This window comes from Heptranchias perlo, chromosome 11 (genome assembly GCF_035084215.1).
Source record: "Heptranchias perlo isolate sHepPer1 chromosome 11, sHepPer1.hap1, whole genome shotgun sequence".
In the NCBI taxonomy this organism is placed as follows: Eukaryota; Metazoa; Chordata; class Chondrichthyes; order Hexanchiformes; family Hexanchidae; genus Heptranchias; species Heptranchias perlo.
In genome coordinates, this window is record NC_090335.1 from 46,579,193 (window position 1) to 46,597,308 (window position 18,116).

The window sequence follows — 18,116 nt, forward strand, 5'->3', positions numbered from 1 at the left end:
GTCCAGCAATATGCTTTCTTGGAAACTAGGATTTGAGTAAACAACAATAACGTACATTTATATAGTGCCTTTAATGTAGTAAAATGTCCCATGGTGCTTCACAGGAGTGTGACACCGAGCCATCTAAGGAGATATTGGGACAGGTGACCAAAAGCTTGGCCAAAGAGGTAGGTTTTAAGGAGCATCTTAAAGGAGGAGAGAGGTGGAGATGTTTAGAGAGAAATTCCAGATCTTGGGGCATAGGCAGCAGAAGCTACGGCTACCAATGGTGGAGCAATGAAAATCGGGGTTGCACAAGAGGCAAGAATTGGAGGAATGCAGAGATCTTTGAAGGTTGTAGGGCTGGAGGAGGTTATAGAAATAGGATGTGGCGAGGCCATGGAGGGATTGGAAAACAAAGATGAGAATTTTAAACTAGAAGGAGCCAATGGGGGTGATGGGTGAACGGGACTTGGTGCAAATTAGGATTCGGGCAGCAGAGTTTTGTAAGAGCTCAAGTTTACGGAAAGTGCAAGGTGTGGGACTTGCCAGCATACAATACTGAGGAAGGTAAGCAATGAATGAAGTGGAAAGCAATGTGCTCTGTAGTGAATGCAGTTACTAATAGCATTAGTCTGGGCTAACAGTTAATAATTTATGAGCTTAACTTTCAACTTCAGGGTGTAAAATTGGCGTAATGGATCGGCTTCCCATTATACACCCCGCTTCAGGGGAGGGAAGATCGGGTAGGATGAATAACAGGCAGCTGATATACCACCTGTTCTGCGTACCTGCTGCAGTTGAAAGTTCTGCCCTATATATATCTTTACCTCTCTCCCTGAGCAGTGGTGAATCTTCATGTCCAATACCACTGCATTGAAATCAATGGCAGTGAGAAACTGTCTGAGGCAATTGGGCTTTTTGCCAATGGCCATGAGAACTGGTACTGGAACAAAGCATTTAAAACCCATTGAGAATGTATCATTGTTCTTAAAGCATTGGTGCTTTAAATTCCACTTGTACACCCTAGGACTGATACATAGTTTTAGAAGTCAGACTAAGGATGAATATCTGATTTAGTGAGAATTTCTGCACCCTTGTCAAATTCTTGCCATCAGAGAGCAAAACTACAACTAAATAATGGATCTCTTAAGCATTACTCAAATTCAGAGCCTGGTGCATCACCCCAAGAGAAGTGTAGATTTGATACTGAAGACATTGACCAATGGCTTTGTGTGATTGACCTATTGCCCGAAGGATATTTTCTATTTGTGGTTTAGAATTAGGGGCTGTTATGATACAAGATTATATTTGGTAAGAAACAAAGTTTATGGCAAAACTATTTCTACTTACACATGCCCAGGTTACAGTTGAAAAAACAAACATCAGATGTGTTATATATGACTATTAGGTTTGTACCAAAATTCAAATCGCAAGTTTAGAAAGGTCTTAAAATATTTTACAAACCACTTACAGTACCATCAAAACTAATGTGTTTGACTGTGCAAGCTGGTGGAAAGTGTGGTGTTGCTGTTCTTTTTGGGTGTCTGATTATGAAGAAGCCCATCATCCTGTTTAAGTCTCCAAATCAAGCTACTACAAAACCCACAAAAGTAAAGGTTCTGTTTGCCTGATATGAAATGCATGCTATCTCCAGGTCGGGATCCCCTATTTACCCAAGTCCAGAGAGGCTTAGGGACCAAGAGCAATATACTGCTGATGTTTAACCAGCTTAAACAACACAGCCAATCAGCACAGTGCACTGGTAAACTGCCTCCTGCTGTGACCACACGACCTCTTGGGGCCTTGTCTGCAGGATTACCTGGAGCTGACTGGTAAGAATCCAAGTGACAGGTCTCCCCTTCAGTTTCCATTAATGAGCCAAACTATCAAAGCCTGGAGTACTGTAGATGAATGTAGCTCAGGTATGAGATTACCAAATCTGCCACAGAGGGTTGGCTTGGCTCAGCTCAGATTTTCCATCGCCAGGTGAGAACCTCACTTCCCCCAAGCCTTAGGATGGTCACTCGGTCATTAGCCAAGCGCACGCACTGCTCTGCAAAGAACAAATGAACAACCTTGATTTATAAAGCACCTTACTGCATCTCAAAGTGCTTTACATAGAATTAATTACGCCATTGCTGTTATATGGATGAATGTGGCAGCCATTCTTCAGCCAGCATGGTCCCACAAACATCACTGAGATGAGTGACCAAGAAACATAGGAAACATAGGAACAGGAGTAGGCCATTCAGCCCCTCGTGCCTGCTCCGCCATTTGATAAGATCATGGCTGATCTGTGATCTAGCTCCATATACCTGCCTTTGGTCCATATCCCTTAATACCTTTGGTTGCCAAAAAGCTATCTATCTCACATTTAAATTTAGCAATTGAGCTAGTATCAAGTGCCGTTTGCGGAAGAGAGTTCCAAACTTCTACAACCCTTTGTGTGTAGAAATGTTTTCTAATCTCGCTCCTGAAAGGTCTGGCTCTAATTTTTAGACTGTGCCCCCTACTCCTAGAATCCCCAACCAGCGGAAATAGTTTCCCTCTATCCACCCTATCCGTTTCCCTTAATATCTTATAAACTTTGATCAGATCACCCCTTAACCTTCTGAACTCTAGAGTATACAACCCCAATTTGTGTAATCTCTCCTCGTAACTTAATCCTTGAAGTCCGGGTATGATTCTAGTAAACCTACGCTGCACTCCCTCCAAGGCCAACATGTTCTTCCGAAGGTGTGGTGCCCAGAACTGCTCCAGGTGCGGTCTAACCAGGGTTTTGTATAGCTGCAGCATAACTTCTGCCCCCTTGTACTCCAGTCCTCTAGATATAAAGGCCAGTATTCCATTAGCCTTATTGATTATTTTCTGCACCTGTTCATGACACTTCAATGATCTATGTACCTGAACCCCTCAGTCCCTTTGGACATCCACTGTTTTTAACTTTTTACCATTTAGAAAGTACCATGTTTTATCCTTTTTTGATCCAAAGTGGATGACCTCACATTTGTCTACATTGAATTCCATTTGCCACAGTTTTGCCCATTCACCTAATCTATCAATATCGCTTTGTAATTTTATGTTTCCATCTACACTGCTTACAATGCCACCAATCTTTGTGTCATCGACAAACTTAGATATGAGACTTTCTATGCCTTCATCTAAGTCGTTAATAAATATTGTGAATAATTGAGGCCCCAAGACAGATCCCTGCGGGACTCCACTAGTCACATCCTGCCAATGTGAATACTTACCCATTATCCCTACTCTCTGTTGCCTTTCGCTCAGCCAATTTCCTAACCAAGTCCATACTTTTCCCTCGATTCCATGGGCTTCTAACTTAGCTAACAGTCTCTGAAACCCCCATGTTCCTCACGTGCCACTGGATCTGTAACATCTGCTGTAGTGGGAAAATAATGCATTGATTTTAACATCTCATTCATCAATGACACCTCCAATAATTCATACTTCCTCAGTACTGTGTTGCTGTGTCAGTATAGATTACGTGTTCAAGTCCTAGAGTGGGGCTTGAAGCCCAAATCTTTTGCCTGAGGCACCAACTAAGCCAAGCTGACTAACAGCAAACGTCAAGAGTAGGAAAAGAATGCCTTGCTCGAGAAAATCTCATGAACGAAAGATCATGGGAGTAAATTTTTGCAAGGGCGCTACCGCTCATCCTTTAAATAAATCCCAGAAAGCACTGAAACATTGCTTTCCCAGGGTTTATACCACTCTTCTGCCAACAGTGGACGAGTGGGAGATCCTGGTGGAAATTCATCCTCCATGTTTATGCCGCCAAATGGTTGGATAACAACATGGTATGTGGAGGAAATGCATGAATAAATGCATGGAAGTGGAAAAGAAAGCAAACAAAATGTTGCGATGCATATGAAAGGCTCAACATGTAATTTTAAAGCTGTAGGTGGTCTTGGTGAGACCATATCTAATGTATTGTGTCCAATTTGTGTTCCCCTACTTCAAAAGGGACAGTGCTTTTTGAGAGGTATCAGCAGAAAAATACAAGATTATTACCAGAATATGAGAACTGAGCTATAGGAGCCAGTGTGCACCCTGGATCTTGTGAAAACTAAAGGGAGAGTTGTTACAAGTGTTTATGATTATGAAGGAGTTTGATAAATTGGAAATGAGTTTATCTACCAAATACAGAATTCCACACCGCAATAACATAGATTCAACGTAACGAATAACTTAGTAGAGAATTCAGGCATTTTTTTTAAGCAAAAAGGTGATCAATTTATGGAACAAATTACCAAGAGCAGGTGATTGAAAAGGAAACAGAAATAGATATATCTGAAAGGGTAGAGGATTACTAACCTTTATGTATAAATAAATGCTTTCAATAGGTTAAAAGAAAAAAAATGGAATTGGTTAGGCAGGCTAAGATGAACTAAATGGTCTTCTGTCTGAAACACATTACTGTTTCCAAATATAAAGCTGCCATTTTTGTGAAAATTCAGGCATGAATTTCTACACCAATACGGTCAGGGCATATGTTATATGTAACTGTAACATTTTAAATTTGAGGTACTCAGATCACAGTTCATTGAAGTATTATACTAAAAGTGTGAGATTAGTTATGTACTAGTGACTCTGCAGCCCGAGAGTTACTTTGGAAAATATATTTACTTAATGTAGACAAATCTGAATACCTGTACAATCAAGTTTTAACAAATGTAATTATTAAAGGATATATTGAGGGCTGACATGATTCCATTGCTCTGGGGTTCATTTCTAGAGTGGTAGAATTGAAAAGCAGAGAAGTTATGTTAAACTTATATAGGACATTCATTAGTCCAGAGTACGGTGCACAGTTCTGGTCTCCAGATTATAAAAAGGATGTAGAGGCACTGGAGAAGGTGCAAAAAAGATTAACAAGGATGATACCAGAACTGAGAGGTTATGAGGAAAGGCTGAACCTCTTCTCTAGAAAGAAAAGGCTGAGGGGTGACTTCATAGAGGTCTTTAAAATTATGAAGGGGTTTGATAGGGTAGACATAGAGAAGATGTTTCCACTTGTGGAAGAGACCAAAATTAGGGGCCATAAATATAAGATAGTCACCAATAAATCCAATAGGGAATTTAGGAGAAATTTCTTTACCCAAAGAGTGGTAAGAATGTGGAACTCGCTACCAGAAGGAGTAGTTGAAATGAATAGCATAGATGTATTTGAGGGGAAGCTAGATAAGCACATGAGGGAGAAAGTAATAGAAGGATATGCTGATAGGGTTAGATGAAGAGGGGTGGGAGGAGGTTCGTGTGGAACATAAACACCGGCATAGACCAGTTGAGCTAAATGGTGTGTTTCTGTGCTTTAAATTCTATGTAATTCAACTCAAGTTAAGAATTGTGGAAGACACCTTTTACGCATAGAAAATATTCTACACCCTCCTTCCATCCCATGATTTGTTTATATCCCAGATTGATCTTGAACAAAATATTTCAGGTAGAAGTTTTTTTTATTTCATTTTGCCAGGGTAGAAACAATGCATTTTTGAAGTCAAATAATGCTGCAGGACAATCAGCTCACATTTAATTGATGAAATGAGCTAAAATTATTTAAAATACATTGCAATGCTTCACATTTCAGTGACATGATATCATGTTGTTGTGTGCTATAACCTATATATCCTAAGTGTAACACTAGAGCATTTAATACCAGCCATTCTTCAACAGTGCATAGGCAAGGGAACAAAATACTGGGGCTGATTTTCCTGAGTCAGTGCCCAGGGAACACCTAGTCCCCAGATACAAAAGGTAAGGAAAGAGAGGGTGGAGACCAGTTATGCCACATTGCCCAGGGATTGCTGGGGATATCCGAGGGGCGGGGCGGGGTGAGGCAGGGCCTGTACTTGCAAAAGACACAGACTTAACACTGTCATGGAAATGAGGCAATGGCAGGCAAACAAAGCACTGGGGTTCTTTTCTGGAGGGATAGAATTGAAAAGCAGAGGAGTAATGCTAAATTTGTATGGAACCTTGGTTAGACCATACTTAGAATACTGTGCACAGTTCTGGTCTCTATATTACAAAAAGGACATAGAGGCACTGGACAAGGTGCAAAAAATATTTACAAAGGATGATACCAGAACTGAGAGGTTATAACGATCAAGAAAGACTTAATAGGCTGGGGCTCTTTAGAAAAGAGAAGGCTACGGTGACCTAATAGAGGTCTTTAAAATTATGAAAGGGTTTGACAGAGTAGATGTAGAGAAGATGTTTCTACTTGTGAGGGAGTTCAAAACCAGGGGTCATAAATATAAGCTAGTCATTAATAAATCCAATAAGAAACTTCTTTACTCAGAGAATGGTTAGAATGTGGAACTTGCTGTCACATGGAGTAGTTGAGGCTAATCACATAGATGCATTTAAGGGGAAGCTAGATAAGTACATGAGGAAGAAAGGAATAGAAGGAGATGCTGATAGGGTTAGATGAAGTAGAATGTGAGGAGACTCGTGTGGATCATAAACACTGGCACAGACCAGTAGGCAAATGGCCTGATTCTGAGCAGTAAATTTTATGTAATTCCTTGCCCTCTCGTCTTACTTTCCTGTCACTGCCCTCGAAAAGCGCTTGAAGCAGCAGCAGTGGATCTTGCACCTGAACATCCCTCAGATGGAAGGGTTTGAGGGGAGCAGGCAGCAAAGTAAAGTAGCTCCATAAGGTGAGTGACCTTTTTTGTTGCAGGGACCCTTCAATCTTTAAGCTTGGAAGTTTTATGGTTCTGTTCTCCAACAGTAGAAAGAAGGCCCTGAGGCTTCTCAACATGCAGCTGTACTTCTGATTCTATCTCCAATTCCCAGCAGTAGGCCCTGCAAACAGGCCATGGTAATGACCTAGCTCACCAAATTCAGGTGCAGAGAGGCCTAGACAGATGGAGCATCCAGGGAAGGGTGGGGGGCAGGGGAGGTAAAATTGGCCCCTCTATGTCTTAGCTTTGTGTAAAGCACAATAATTAACTATTTTTCTCCCTCAAGTTTCCCCCCCCCCCATCTCATGCACGATGAAATTATGAGTGAGTTGTGCAGGTAAATGACCATATAAAATAATAATTGGCAGAGAGAGCAAGCAGCTTGCAATTTTCCTTATGGGAAAGTGCCTTTTTCCCCACTGTATGCTTCCTCAGATTAGCCAATCATGATCAGGAACTTGTTGGTTTGATTCTCATGATTGATTTAGTAAGTCAGTCCTTTGACCCTAACTGGACTTTGGGCATCGGTTCTTCACTTTGCTTCTCAATTTAAAAAAAATGAAATGCAGAGGCCAGCAAGACCCACCAAATGAGGTCAGCTTATTTTGGAATAAGTTACATTTCTATAATACTCCTCCTGTACAGAAAAATATCAAAGCATTTTACAAAGTGATTAAAAACTTTTAAAGTTTGTTTTTAAGAAAGAGCTACTAAAGGCACCAAAAAGAAAGCCTATAGGTAAAATGAAGTTATTTTTAATGTCACAGACCATTTAATATCTTGTTGGATGACAAATTGTATATAATAATGACAGCTCTTTTGTAACAAAAATATGTGCATTATTGCTGAATAATATCAAACATTTGTTGGATCCTTGGAAAGCATTTCCATGCCCACAAAGTACACATTTTCCCTTTACAGTCATGAAATTTACCTACAATATCCAAGTACAATTTTATGTAGATACAGTAGCAGCACTATAACACTGTTTGACACATCATTACCCATGACCAAACATTATTAGTTCCCTCCCTGAAAGAAACTTTCTAAATGAACATTCAAATTCCATGCTTATAAATACTCTTTGTATAGCTTCCAGTGACACTATAAAGCTGTATAACAGAAATTATATTGGGTATTTCTCCTCATTATAGTTAGTCTTCTGCTGTTACAATATTGTCTATTTGCAGTATATGAATCTGACTGCACCATGGTATAATTCAGTTAGTACTAGCCCAGAACACACAGAAAGCTGAAGAATTCTACAACCTTCAAGAAGGCAGAGTTATTGACAAGTACTTCCGAAGACAGGTATTCAGAAAAAAAAAAAGTTGCTGGGAATTTTCTCAGGACTTCTCCACTTCGCTGGTGTAACTTTGGCAGAAATGGGTTTCATCCAAAGTTACACCAGAGCAGCAGAAGCTCCAAGGAAATTACATATAGTTGGAGAAGAGGTTAACAGATTGGTATACACGTTTATGAACTGGATTCCACAAGACAAATTCCAGCTTTCAGCCAGGCTATCATGGGGATAATCCAGCAGAAGTTAGGCAATTTCTAAATGGGACACAACAAATCAGTAGGGAGGGGGCAACCCCAAACAGGGCATTCTTGGTCATCTAATAGTTCCTTACACTGGCATTGCCAGAGAACAAGGAGCAGAGCATCTGCCCCTTATCAGCTAAAAAGGATGCACAGTTCAGAGAAGGGAAGAGAAACATATACACTTAATTGTGAAAAGAGTTACAGGTTCAACAAGCAATGGCACCTTATTGACGCCCAAACATTATATCAGAGTTTAAATGATTTAGTTCAGATGAGTAACTGGAAGTTAACTTATTGCTTGCAAAACAGAACTACACTATCGCCTGCAAAAACACTATTGTTTCCTTTATTTTTAATAGCTGACCAAGACTTCTTGTGCAAAGTATAAATACTGCTTTAACCGGTCTACTTTTACCAATTAAAATAAAGCTTTTAAATTCTTAAAGGATTTTTTTCATTGGAGTAGAAAAAACATTAACAACATACAGACTGTGCAGATAATTTATTCCAACCTAATCACGTCTCAGCAGATTTTGAAATTTTAGTACCGATGTACGAGCATGTTGAAAATTACATAAAGATAGCGTTGCTGAGATCTCTTCAGATGTGTTCGTACTACTGAAAGTCTGATCTGCAAACCCTCAGAATGGTTCGGTTGTATTTGAACTCTGCAATGAGGTATTTTAAATGTGAAGAGAAATAGGATGACCAGGATTTCCTAGAACCTGTAACCATAATTGTCAAACTGAAATGATTTGGATTCATTAAGGGTGCACAGTAGAGTCTGCATTCTTTTAACTCTTCTAGCTTCCATCAGAAACTTCTTGCATCGCTCCTTGGCAGCCAACTGCTCTGCACGTTTCTCAGTTTTCTTTCTTCTTAGCCACCTGTGAAGATTTATAAGTGAGAAAAAAAACTACTGAATCAAACTCTTACTGAATTAAGCAAAATAAAAGTATGCACGCTCCTACATTTTCTATTCATGCCTTTATTATTTTTTATAAGGAACGGCGATGTATTTCCAAGTCGGGATGGTGTGTGACTTGAAGGGGAACAACACCACCTGCACGTTCCCCTCCAAGTCACACACCATCCCGACTTGGAAATATATCGCCGTTCCTTCATTGAAGCTGGGTCAAAATCCTGGAACTCCCTTCCTAACAGCACTGTGGGAGAACCGTCACCACACGGACTGCAGCGGTTCAAGAAGGCGGCTCACCACCACCTTCTCGAGGGCAATTAGGGATGGGCAATAAATGCTGGCCTCGCCAGCGACGCCCACATTCCGTGAACAAATAAAAAAAATTTAAACAGACTAGCATTTATAGTGCTTCATCATGTCTGAGAAACTTCTCAAAGCACTTCACACAAATTAATTTTGAAATGCAACAAATGCAGCAGCCAATTTGTGCACACCAGGATTGCACAAACAGCAATGAAATAAATGACCAGTTATTCTCTTTTATTGTTGATTGAGGGACGTTTGGACAGCACACCAAGAAAACTGCCTGCTCTTCTTTGAGAAGTGTCGTGTTCTTTAGCACCCACCCTGAACAAGCAGATGGGGCCTTGGTTTAACATCTCATCCAAAAAACGTGCTTTATTACATTAAGGCATAAAGTGGGTAGTAAATGATCTGATATCTCACTACATAGAAGAAACTCCTAATTTTCTTCTACAGTATCAGTTTCACAATGTCACACGTTTACTTATGTCATGAAATCTTTTACATGCAGAGTCCTGTATCATTAAAATTATATGATAATCCACCAGAATTGACAGCACAATGCACAGTGGCCTGTTGCTGTAGTTTCACATGTCTAAAAAGATCCTGGGTTAACAATTGCAACTGTAATCCAAAGGATTTCTGCATGTTCCTGATGCCTCTCATGCTTTATGATTGCATTGATTATAAAGATGTGAAAAACATCTTATTTTGACATTTCCAAATGCCATCAGTTGATACTGGTGATCCAAATTCAGGTCATACACCACAATGGTAATTATAAATTGCCTTTTCCACTTCTTTACAATTAGCAGTTTGATTCACTAATCCAGATTAGTACAAAGTAAAATTAAAGATAGAATGGAAATTATTATTAAACTTTGCTTACTGTTTAAAAGCTTTTTCAGAATCTTCTCTTGTGTGGACTTTTGAGTTGTAATCTTGTTCTCTTTTTCTCATAGCTTCTATTTGCTGTTCTTTGATTTGCTGTTCCCGTTTTTTCTTTAGCCAGAGATTGAAGGCTTCATTTGGGTCTCGGTATTCCTACGAAAACAAAAATAAGCGGGCTTCCACAAACAGGTACCATCATCCCAGCTTAAGCACAACTGTTTCCAACATTTACTAAGTTTTTTTTACACAAAATTGATACTGGCCAAACAAAGCTACAGTAGAGGTGCCTTACACTAAGATGATATACTCAATATATAATAATTTGTGAAGTCAAAATTAAACCATATTTGAAAAACACAATTTTATTCTGTGAGTTCAAGTGTAATAATTACACCCAACTTTGAAGTTCTAAATTGTGTGTTTGGTCTCATTTTCTGCTTTTCTTCCTCACTAGGGTACTCTCACTAAACTTCCTTTCCCCAGGCCTCAGCTGTTAGCTCAAGCAACAAAGACAAAGTGTTGCGTGAAATTAGTGACGACTGATATCACTTAGATTCTCCCTCCCATCTGAGGATGTGCCTCACTTCCATCTGATATTTTCCCAATGATGAAAGATGGGTTTGGAAGCTTATTAAGTAGGGAGTCAATGTCGGTCAGCGAGCACAGGGGTGATGAATGAATGGGACTTCATTTTTCATACCGCCTCAGTGATCCATCACACTTATACTATCCACGAACGTAATTTTCCCCACTAACAGGCACTCTCCAACTGGTTGCGTACTTTTAAAAATTAACCTGTACAAGAAATCTTCTCACTTTTATAGTGATTTATATTCCATAATTAAATTGTACATCATGCTACTTTAAGTATTTTAGGTTTCTAGTGGCCTTGTTATTTATCACAAATTAATTTCAAAACAGTTAGATGTCAGAGCTTTTTTGAACTAAAATTCTGAAATCCATATACATACAGAATAATTTTTGCTGGAATAAAATTTTGTCTAAAGAAAAACTGCTATTATTTTTCTTAGATATTTTATCGCACAGCTGTACTATTTAGAAATTATCTTAGTCCCAAGTAAGTGAGAATTGACCAAGTACAAATCAGGTACTTTATGTAACTTGTACAGTTCAGTTAAATTATTAAGAACTACAGCACTATGTCGTAGATGGTATATGCCCATATATTCAGAGGTTAAACTAGTACACAAGAATGATCCTAAATAGGATCCTAATGATCCCAAGTCCTCCATTTTGTTAATTTAAATGTTCTACAAGAATCTTCTTTTTGAATGAAAAACGTATTTGTTAAAAATTATGTTGGACGGACATCCAACAAAGGCCACAGATGTGGATCAGTTTGCCTTTTTGCCTGAAATGGATATATCCTCATGCACAATAGCCTTAGTGAGACAGCTATCAGAAGATGTACAGAATAGGAACTTTATCTCTTACAGAAAGTTAAGAAAAAATTACACCCAAGCAAAGTATACAGAGAAATGAGAGACAATGCAATACAGGGTTCATGCCACCTTTACACACCATGATCTCACTAAAGACAAAGGTTTATCTGGTGAGGAGCTGTTGAAGTAAAAATCCTTCATGTTGCTGAAAGCCTGAATTGAAAATGGAGTCTCACAGGTTCAACCATTAAGCACATTTTTTTTTAAATGGCGTTTTGAAGATTACATTCCGTCCAATCATAGACACTGCATGAACATAGCATCATTTCCTCTCCCACAATTAACAACAGTTAGATTAAATCTAAACAAAAAATCCTTATCTGAACACATTAACAGCAGAATTTTATTCCATTTCTCTTATTGTAGAAAAAAAGTGTGGGGCTTCAGTCCAATTTGTTTTTCGTTTGAAGCTCTGTAAATTGGTATTGGTGCTATACAACATTGTGATGGCATTGATGATGTTGTCTATTTTTTGTGCCGAGTGGTGGCAGAATTTTCGCTGAGCTTCTGTTTTACAATCAAAGAGAATGGCCCTTTAACTCTCAGTAGGGTCTTTGGCCATTTCCCCCAATGGGGGCAAAATATAGTGGAATGACGATTGCCTTTATCCAAATCACAAATCTCTTGGCTTTAAGATAGAGGTTTAAATATTTCCAAGATCTGTATATCCGGATACTACATTGTAAGATCTATCCACTGTATATTACGGATCAACATCTATTTAAGTGACATGAAGCAGCAGCACGTGTTTCTTAAAAAAGTATTACAATCAACTATCACAGTCAGGTATTAGAATGAGATATCAGTGTGATTTTGGTTTAATATATTACGTCTCTATAATGGAACACAACTGTGTGAAGAATTTATTTTGAGAATTATTAAGGATTTTGAGGACAAAAGGTAGACAAGAAATCTTTGAAAAGAAAGGAATGCTATCAAGCATAGTGACCGAAAAAAGTAGGTAAACAAAACAAAACCGTCCCCTTCATGAATAAAGGTTAAGGTGTTTAAGGCTAAGATCGTAATTAGAGCTAGATTTTCCTGCAGTGTAATTTGATAAATTATGCAGATCTAAGAGTTCAAGTTTCAGGAAAAGTAACAAAATTTTAATTACAGTACCTTACTATTCTTTCTTTCTATTTCCTTTGCACATTGAATTCTCCTTTCTTCTTGATGCTGCTGTTTCTTCTTTTGAAGCCAGACCCCAAAAGCTATCTTATTCTCCTCTTTCTTCCGTTCCTCTTCCTCAGTTTTTCTTGCTCCTATCTTATACAACAAATTATCGTATTTAACTAAGCTGTAACAGGGGGATATTCATTCACCTTGTCAACCCCCATACAACCACTTTACCAACTCCACCACTGCCCCCCACCAGTTTATACAACTATCATTTCTCCCCTCTCAGATACAGCAGTTTATATAGCGTTGTGCAATTTCTTTAGAAATTGTTAAATGGTCACAGCCACCTTACTACACACTTCTCTCAAAAATTACAATTTTTTCATAATTTATTAAAACATATTAAACATTAGCTCAGTGATTTTTTTTTAAATTAAGAAACTTGTGAAGGCCCAAAGCCCATAATGAAGGACAATACTGAAAACAGTAGGAGAGATAAATCAAGTGATTGTGTTGACACCAAACTTTGGATTGTATAGCCTGTAAATTGCAGGAACAAGGAAAGTCTGAGGAAGGCAAGGAGTTCCATGGTTAGTCCATGGTTTTGAAATCTAGGGAAAGAGTAAGATTGAATAAAATTATGTTATGAGTCTTGGTATGTGATTATACTATAGATTTGAGTTTCAGATGGGTATGCATTTCAGTCTGCCCATGACAAAGCAGCATGCGAGCATTCATGTGCAGAGTTCTGATCAGCAGCTGGTTAAATTTTAATTATAGTAGTCAACTAGCGCGCCATCACTCTTCAAACACTAAAAACACTGAGAATTACGTTTAAAAACTGTCTGGGAATTTTTTTAACTCAGCATCATACCGGATTAGAGTTATATCAGTGTGAAGTGGTTTCAGAGCCCTTGGTTTTAGTGCACACAACACCAACAGGGTACGATGGCATAGTGGTTATGTTACTGGACTAGTAATCCAGAAGCCTGGTATCCATGAAACTACCAAATGTGCAAGAGAGTTGATATAGATATAAGATGCAGAACAGCATGCAAGACAGCACATTTGGAGCTTAGGAGAAACAAGAGACAAAAATTCAAAGGAGCAATGATCATAGTAATCTCAAGAAAACAAAGACAAAAAATGTTGCAGTAGAAGTTGAGCCTACATGAGAGAAGTATCAGACAAGTTTTTTGTTGTATCCTGTCCAGGAAGCCCTGGTCACTGAAAGGAGTGATCCACATGTGAACTGGCCTTTCAGACAAGGAGGCAAAAATCTTGAAATAATAAGAAACAGTGGACAATGTAGGTTTGTTTTGGATGGATGAGCTAAGATGGTCTGAACGGGCTGCTTATGTGTAGCTATTTTGTGATCTTGAGTGCAACTGTGACTAAATTGATGTTAAATGTGATTTTCAAATAATCTACTGAAACATTCTTCAACATTGAATCTTGGTATAATAGTGTGGTGCACCTTACTTATTATCATCTTAGTTATGGCATATTCTTAATGTGTTTCATTGTAACAAGCAATCACTTGATGAGCTTTGCATTTTTCCCAAAATAAAAATATAAAGGTCTAACTTTTATGAATAGGATACCAATGGTATAAACCAAATACGTGGTTTGTCCTTGTGGTTCACAAAAGCAAAATGCCCCAAGCCTCTGTGGCGTTTGTATGTATTGTATCGATATTCATATTCACACTGATTTCCATTATATATTCTCCTACTTTTTCAAACGGTTGTTGGAGTGTGAAATACTTTGCCAAAGAGATGAGGCAGATTATTTCTTCTTTTAAAAGGGAAAATTGGGATAAATATTTATAGCTGAGAAAGATACAAGGCAATGGGGAGAAAATAGGACAGTGAGGTTGGTTTTGGATTGTTCTAGCACAAAGAGCCAGCGCAGATACAATGAGCCATTGTCCTCCTTCAGTGCTGTAAACTTCTACAATTCTATGGATAATAAATGCAGCCTCACCAGTGTCACCCACATCAAATGCAAAAGAAAATCCCACATTCTCAACATACTATTCTCACTGAATACCGTACACATTCTTACAAGAAAGCATAAGCATCAACTAACAACTTACTACAAAAGAACTCGATTTACATAGCTTTAATACCCCAAATCTACCTCAGTCTTCAACTGCTCCTTCTTTTGTTGAGTTTTCCAATTAAGCTCCTTTTGTTCTGGGGTAATCAGATGGGCAGACTGTTTTGGGGAAATGTTTGCAGATTGCACCCTTCGAGGTAATATCTTTTGAGCTGCATTCTTCTGTGTATTAGCTGCAGAAGTTGCTCGATCCTTTGGTTCATCTGGTGGTTTAGGTACATGAACCATTTCTGTTGGAGATGAAGGTAAATTATTGTGACTGTTTGAGAAGTTGTTTCCTTTAGAATTATCTAAATTCAAGCCATTGGAGCAGTGAGATTGTTTATATTCATTCTCACTGAATGCAACGGCGATCTGAGGTAATAAACCTTGACTTTCAAAATCCCGTAAACTCACTAGTTCAAATTTTCCATCCTTTTCCATCAACACTTTTTTGTCCTTGTTTTTATCCTCATCCCCCTTGTTGCTTGCATTATCATTGTCTTTTTGAGCATCATTTGAAATGTACATTTCAGACATCGGACCGGTGACCTCTCCATTATCCTTTTCTATCTCAGAAAACTCCACAGGTGGCACCTCCAAGTCAACTAAATTGTCTTTGAACTTCAATCTGCGTTCTCGATTTTGATCCACGGGATCTTCACCTTGCAGCTTCTTGTTGGCTTGCTCAATCTTTTCCATTATATAGCGTTTTACTTCCTCACTCTGCTCTTCTGCTTCCTGCTGATCCTCCTGCTTTAATTCTTGGAATGAACTCTCACTATCTGTATCTGATACAGGATCAGGTTGATTGACAGTAACATTTCCCTTTCCACTGATGGTCTCTGCATGGTTATTTAAATCTCCATTCGATTCACATGATTTTTCTGCATGACTTCCAGATTGTTTTTCATCTCCTGAGCTCTCCTCTTCTTTTTCCTCGTCATCTAGCTCTTTATCGATTTTGGCTTCAATGTCTTCATCTTCTTCATAATCCTGTGGAGAACCAGAGCATTTATCCGAGTAAACCTTAAAATTATTTTATTCATAGAATGATCATGATGGTGTGCGAAAAAGATCCTTTAAAATTTACTGGCAATTTGGAAGCAGACCTTGTGTTTTAAGTTGTTAATGTAAACTCTTTGCTAGCTGGTATAAATTATACTGGAGGAACTACGTCGATCAAGAGAAATTTGGACTAGACATTCCCCTATTCATTCTCATTAGGCAGGAAATCTAGCACAGATTACATCAAGTATGGCCAAAGTAGTAAGAAGGGAACTAAAGAAACAAGCATTTTGGGTAAGATCAGTAGCAATGGGAAAGCAGAGAGAGAAAAAGGATTAATGAATGCAGCATTATTCCTGACATATCAGATAAGCGTTCAATTTTCAGTTCACTAAAACTGGAAAGTAACAAGTAACTGGGAGGAAGGGATGATGGGGCGGGGGCGAGGATCGAGGTGGAGCAAGGATCTTGATGTCTGGGAGGTGGGGGAGGATCTTGATGTCCAGAGGCGAGAACAGAGGTGTCGAGAGGGGAGGATATTCGCAGGTTAGGAGAAGCAGGAAATTTCAGAGGAACATTCACTGTAGTAGTATTAAGAGAGATGTTAAAAGAAATGCAGTTATAGCATACACAAAGTATTTAGGTTTGTTACTTGAAATGAAAAGGTGGGTAGATTTTGAATTGTAAAGAGATCACTAGATTTAAGGGAAAACACAAAGTTCATTTTGGGGAAAAAGATCCTGAAATGTAACTTCAAACAACAGTTTAAATTGATCAAGATTTAAACAGGTTTGGAATGTTTGTCTCCATTAGTTTTCATTTTTGTTTGACACTCTTGCAATTGCTTAATTTGCAGCATTATTCCTGACATATCAGATTAGCGTTCAATTTTCAGTTCACTAAAACTGGAAAGTAACAAGTAACTGGGAGGAAGGGATGATGGGGCGAGGATCGAGGATCGAGATGTCCGGGCGTGGGGGGTGGGGGTGGGGGGGAAGGTTCTTGATATCCGGAGGCGAGAACAGAGATGTCGGGGGGAGGATATTCACAGGTTAGGAGAAGCTAAATACTTAAATGCTAATTGAAAAAAAACCATTTGCAGCAGATTAGGCTGGTGGTCATATGTTTTTCATTTCATTCTACAGCATGTATCTGACAATTCCATTATACTGGGATTAAAGAAACAAACCTTTCGGCTAGCAAGATCTTGACACCACGGTTAACTTCTTCACCCCATGAAAGCAATTGTACCTCACTGGTATCAATACATGCACATACCACACACAATTGTTTTCACTTATTACCTCTGGATCTCCATCACTGTTTTTTGTTTCTTCATTGATCAGCCAATCAAGGTCTTTCTCAAAGTCATCTTCATATTCTTCAACATGTGAAGAATCGCTATTCTCTTCACTCATTTTTGTTTAGCAATTCCTTTAAGATTGAAAAAAGGACAACGAGAATAAAATTTACAGCATAAGCACTGCTATTTTTGTTCTAGAAGCTATGCAGGATTTCATGACACAGATGTTCACCAATATAAACCAACTGGATAGAACTATGGAGCAGGGGTTATCTCAGATACACAATGACTTGCTGCACATTGCATCCTCAATCTCCGAGAGTATAGCTACAGCATGTATAAGCTTATGCTCTGCACACACAGCTGCTCTGGATGCGATGGGTGTCAGAAGTTTACAAGACTGGCTTCAACTCTTTAGGCGAAAGACTACTGAGCCTAAGGGAGGGAATCTCGGAGCTGGTGCAGCCTCAAAAGGTCCTTGCTAACGGAGGCCCAAGCACTGTCTGAGCCACTGATTCACAGCACTATTTCTCCAAGAAGTGAAACCATCCCTGGCGAGCCCTTGGACTGGTGACAGGCCTTCAGGTTTGTATGCACATGTAGGCAGCAGGCCTTCTTTGTCCAGCAGCCATGAGGCTGCAGCACATTTGGCAGTGTCTGAGGATGCACCCTCAAACCTGGAAGGATGCAGAGGGAGAGGGAGAACTCAGGCAACACCTGTTAGAAAAAGTACACACAACAGAAGATAAGAGCAGGGTGATCCTTCACTT

At 39.0% G+C, this 18,116-nt stretch overlaps 1 protein-coding gene across 2 annotated transcripts in view; it reads right to left on the reverse strand.

Annotated features, from left to right (window-relative positions):
* Positions 1-5,451: 5,451 nt before the first annotated feature.
* ccdc181 (coiled-coil domain containing 181) overlaps positions 5,452-18,116 on the reverse strand; it is a 29,366-nt gene continuing 16,701 nt past the window's right edge. Inside the window, exons 2-6 of one of the 2 annotated variants that reach the window (XM_067992326.1) lie at positions 17,348-17,477; positions 15,078-16,031; positions 12,936-13,082; positions 10,352-10,506; positions 5,452-9,124 (exon numbers count right to left, since the gene is read on the reverse strand). In XM_067992326.1, the coding sequence (XP_067848427.1) occupies positions 8,956-9,124; positions 10,352-10,506; positions 12,936-13,082; positions 15,078-16,031; positions 17,348-17,461 (1,539 nt within the window). In that variant the 5' untranslated portion in view covers positions 17,462-17,477 and the 3' untranslated portion in view covers positions 5,452-8,955. The remainder of the gene's footprint in view (positions 9,125-10,351; positions 10,507-12,935; positions 13,083-15,077; positions 16,032-17,347; positions 17,478-18,116) is intronic. The other variant, XM_067992327.1, reaches the window with a different exon arrangement.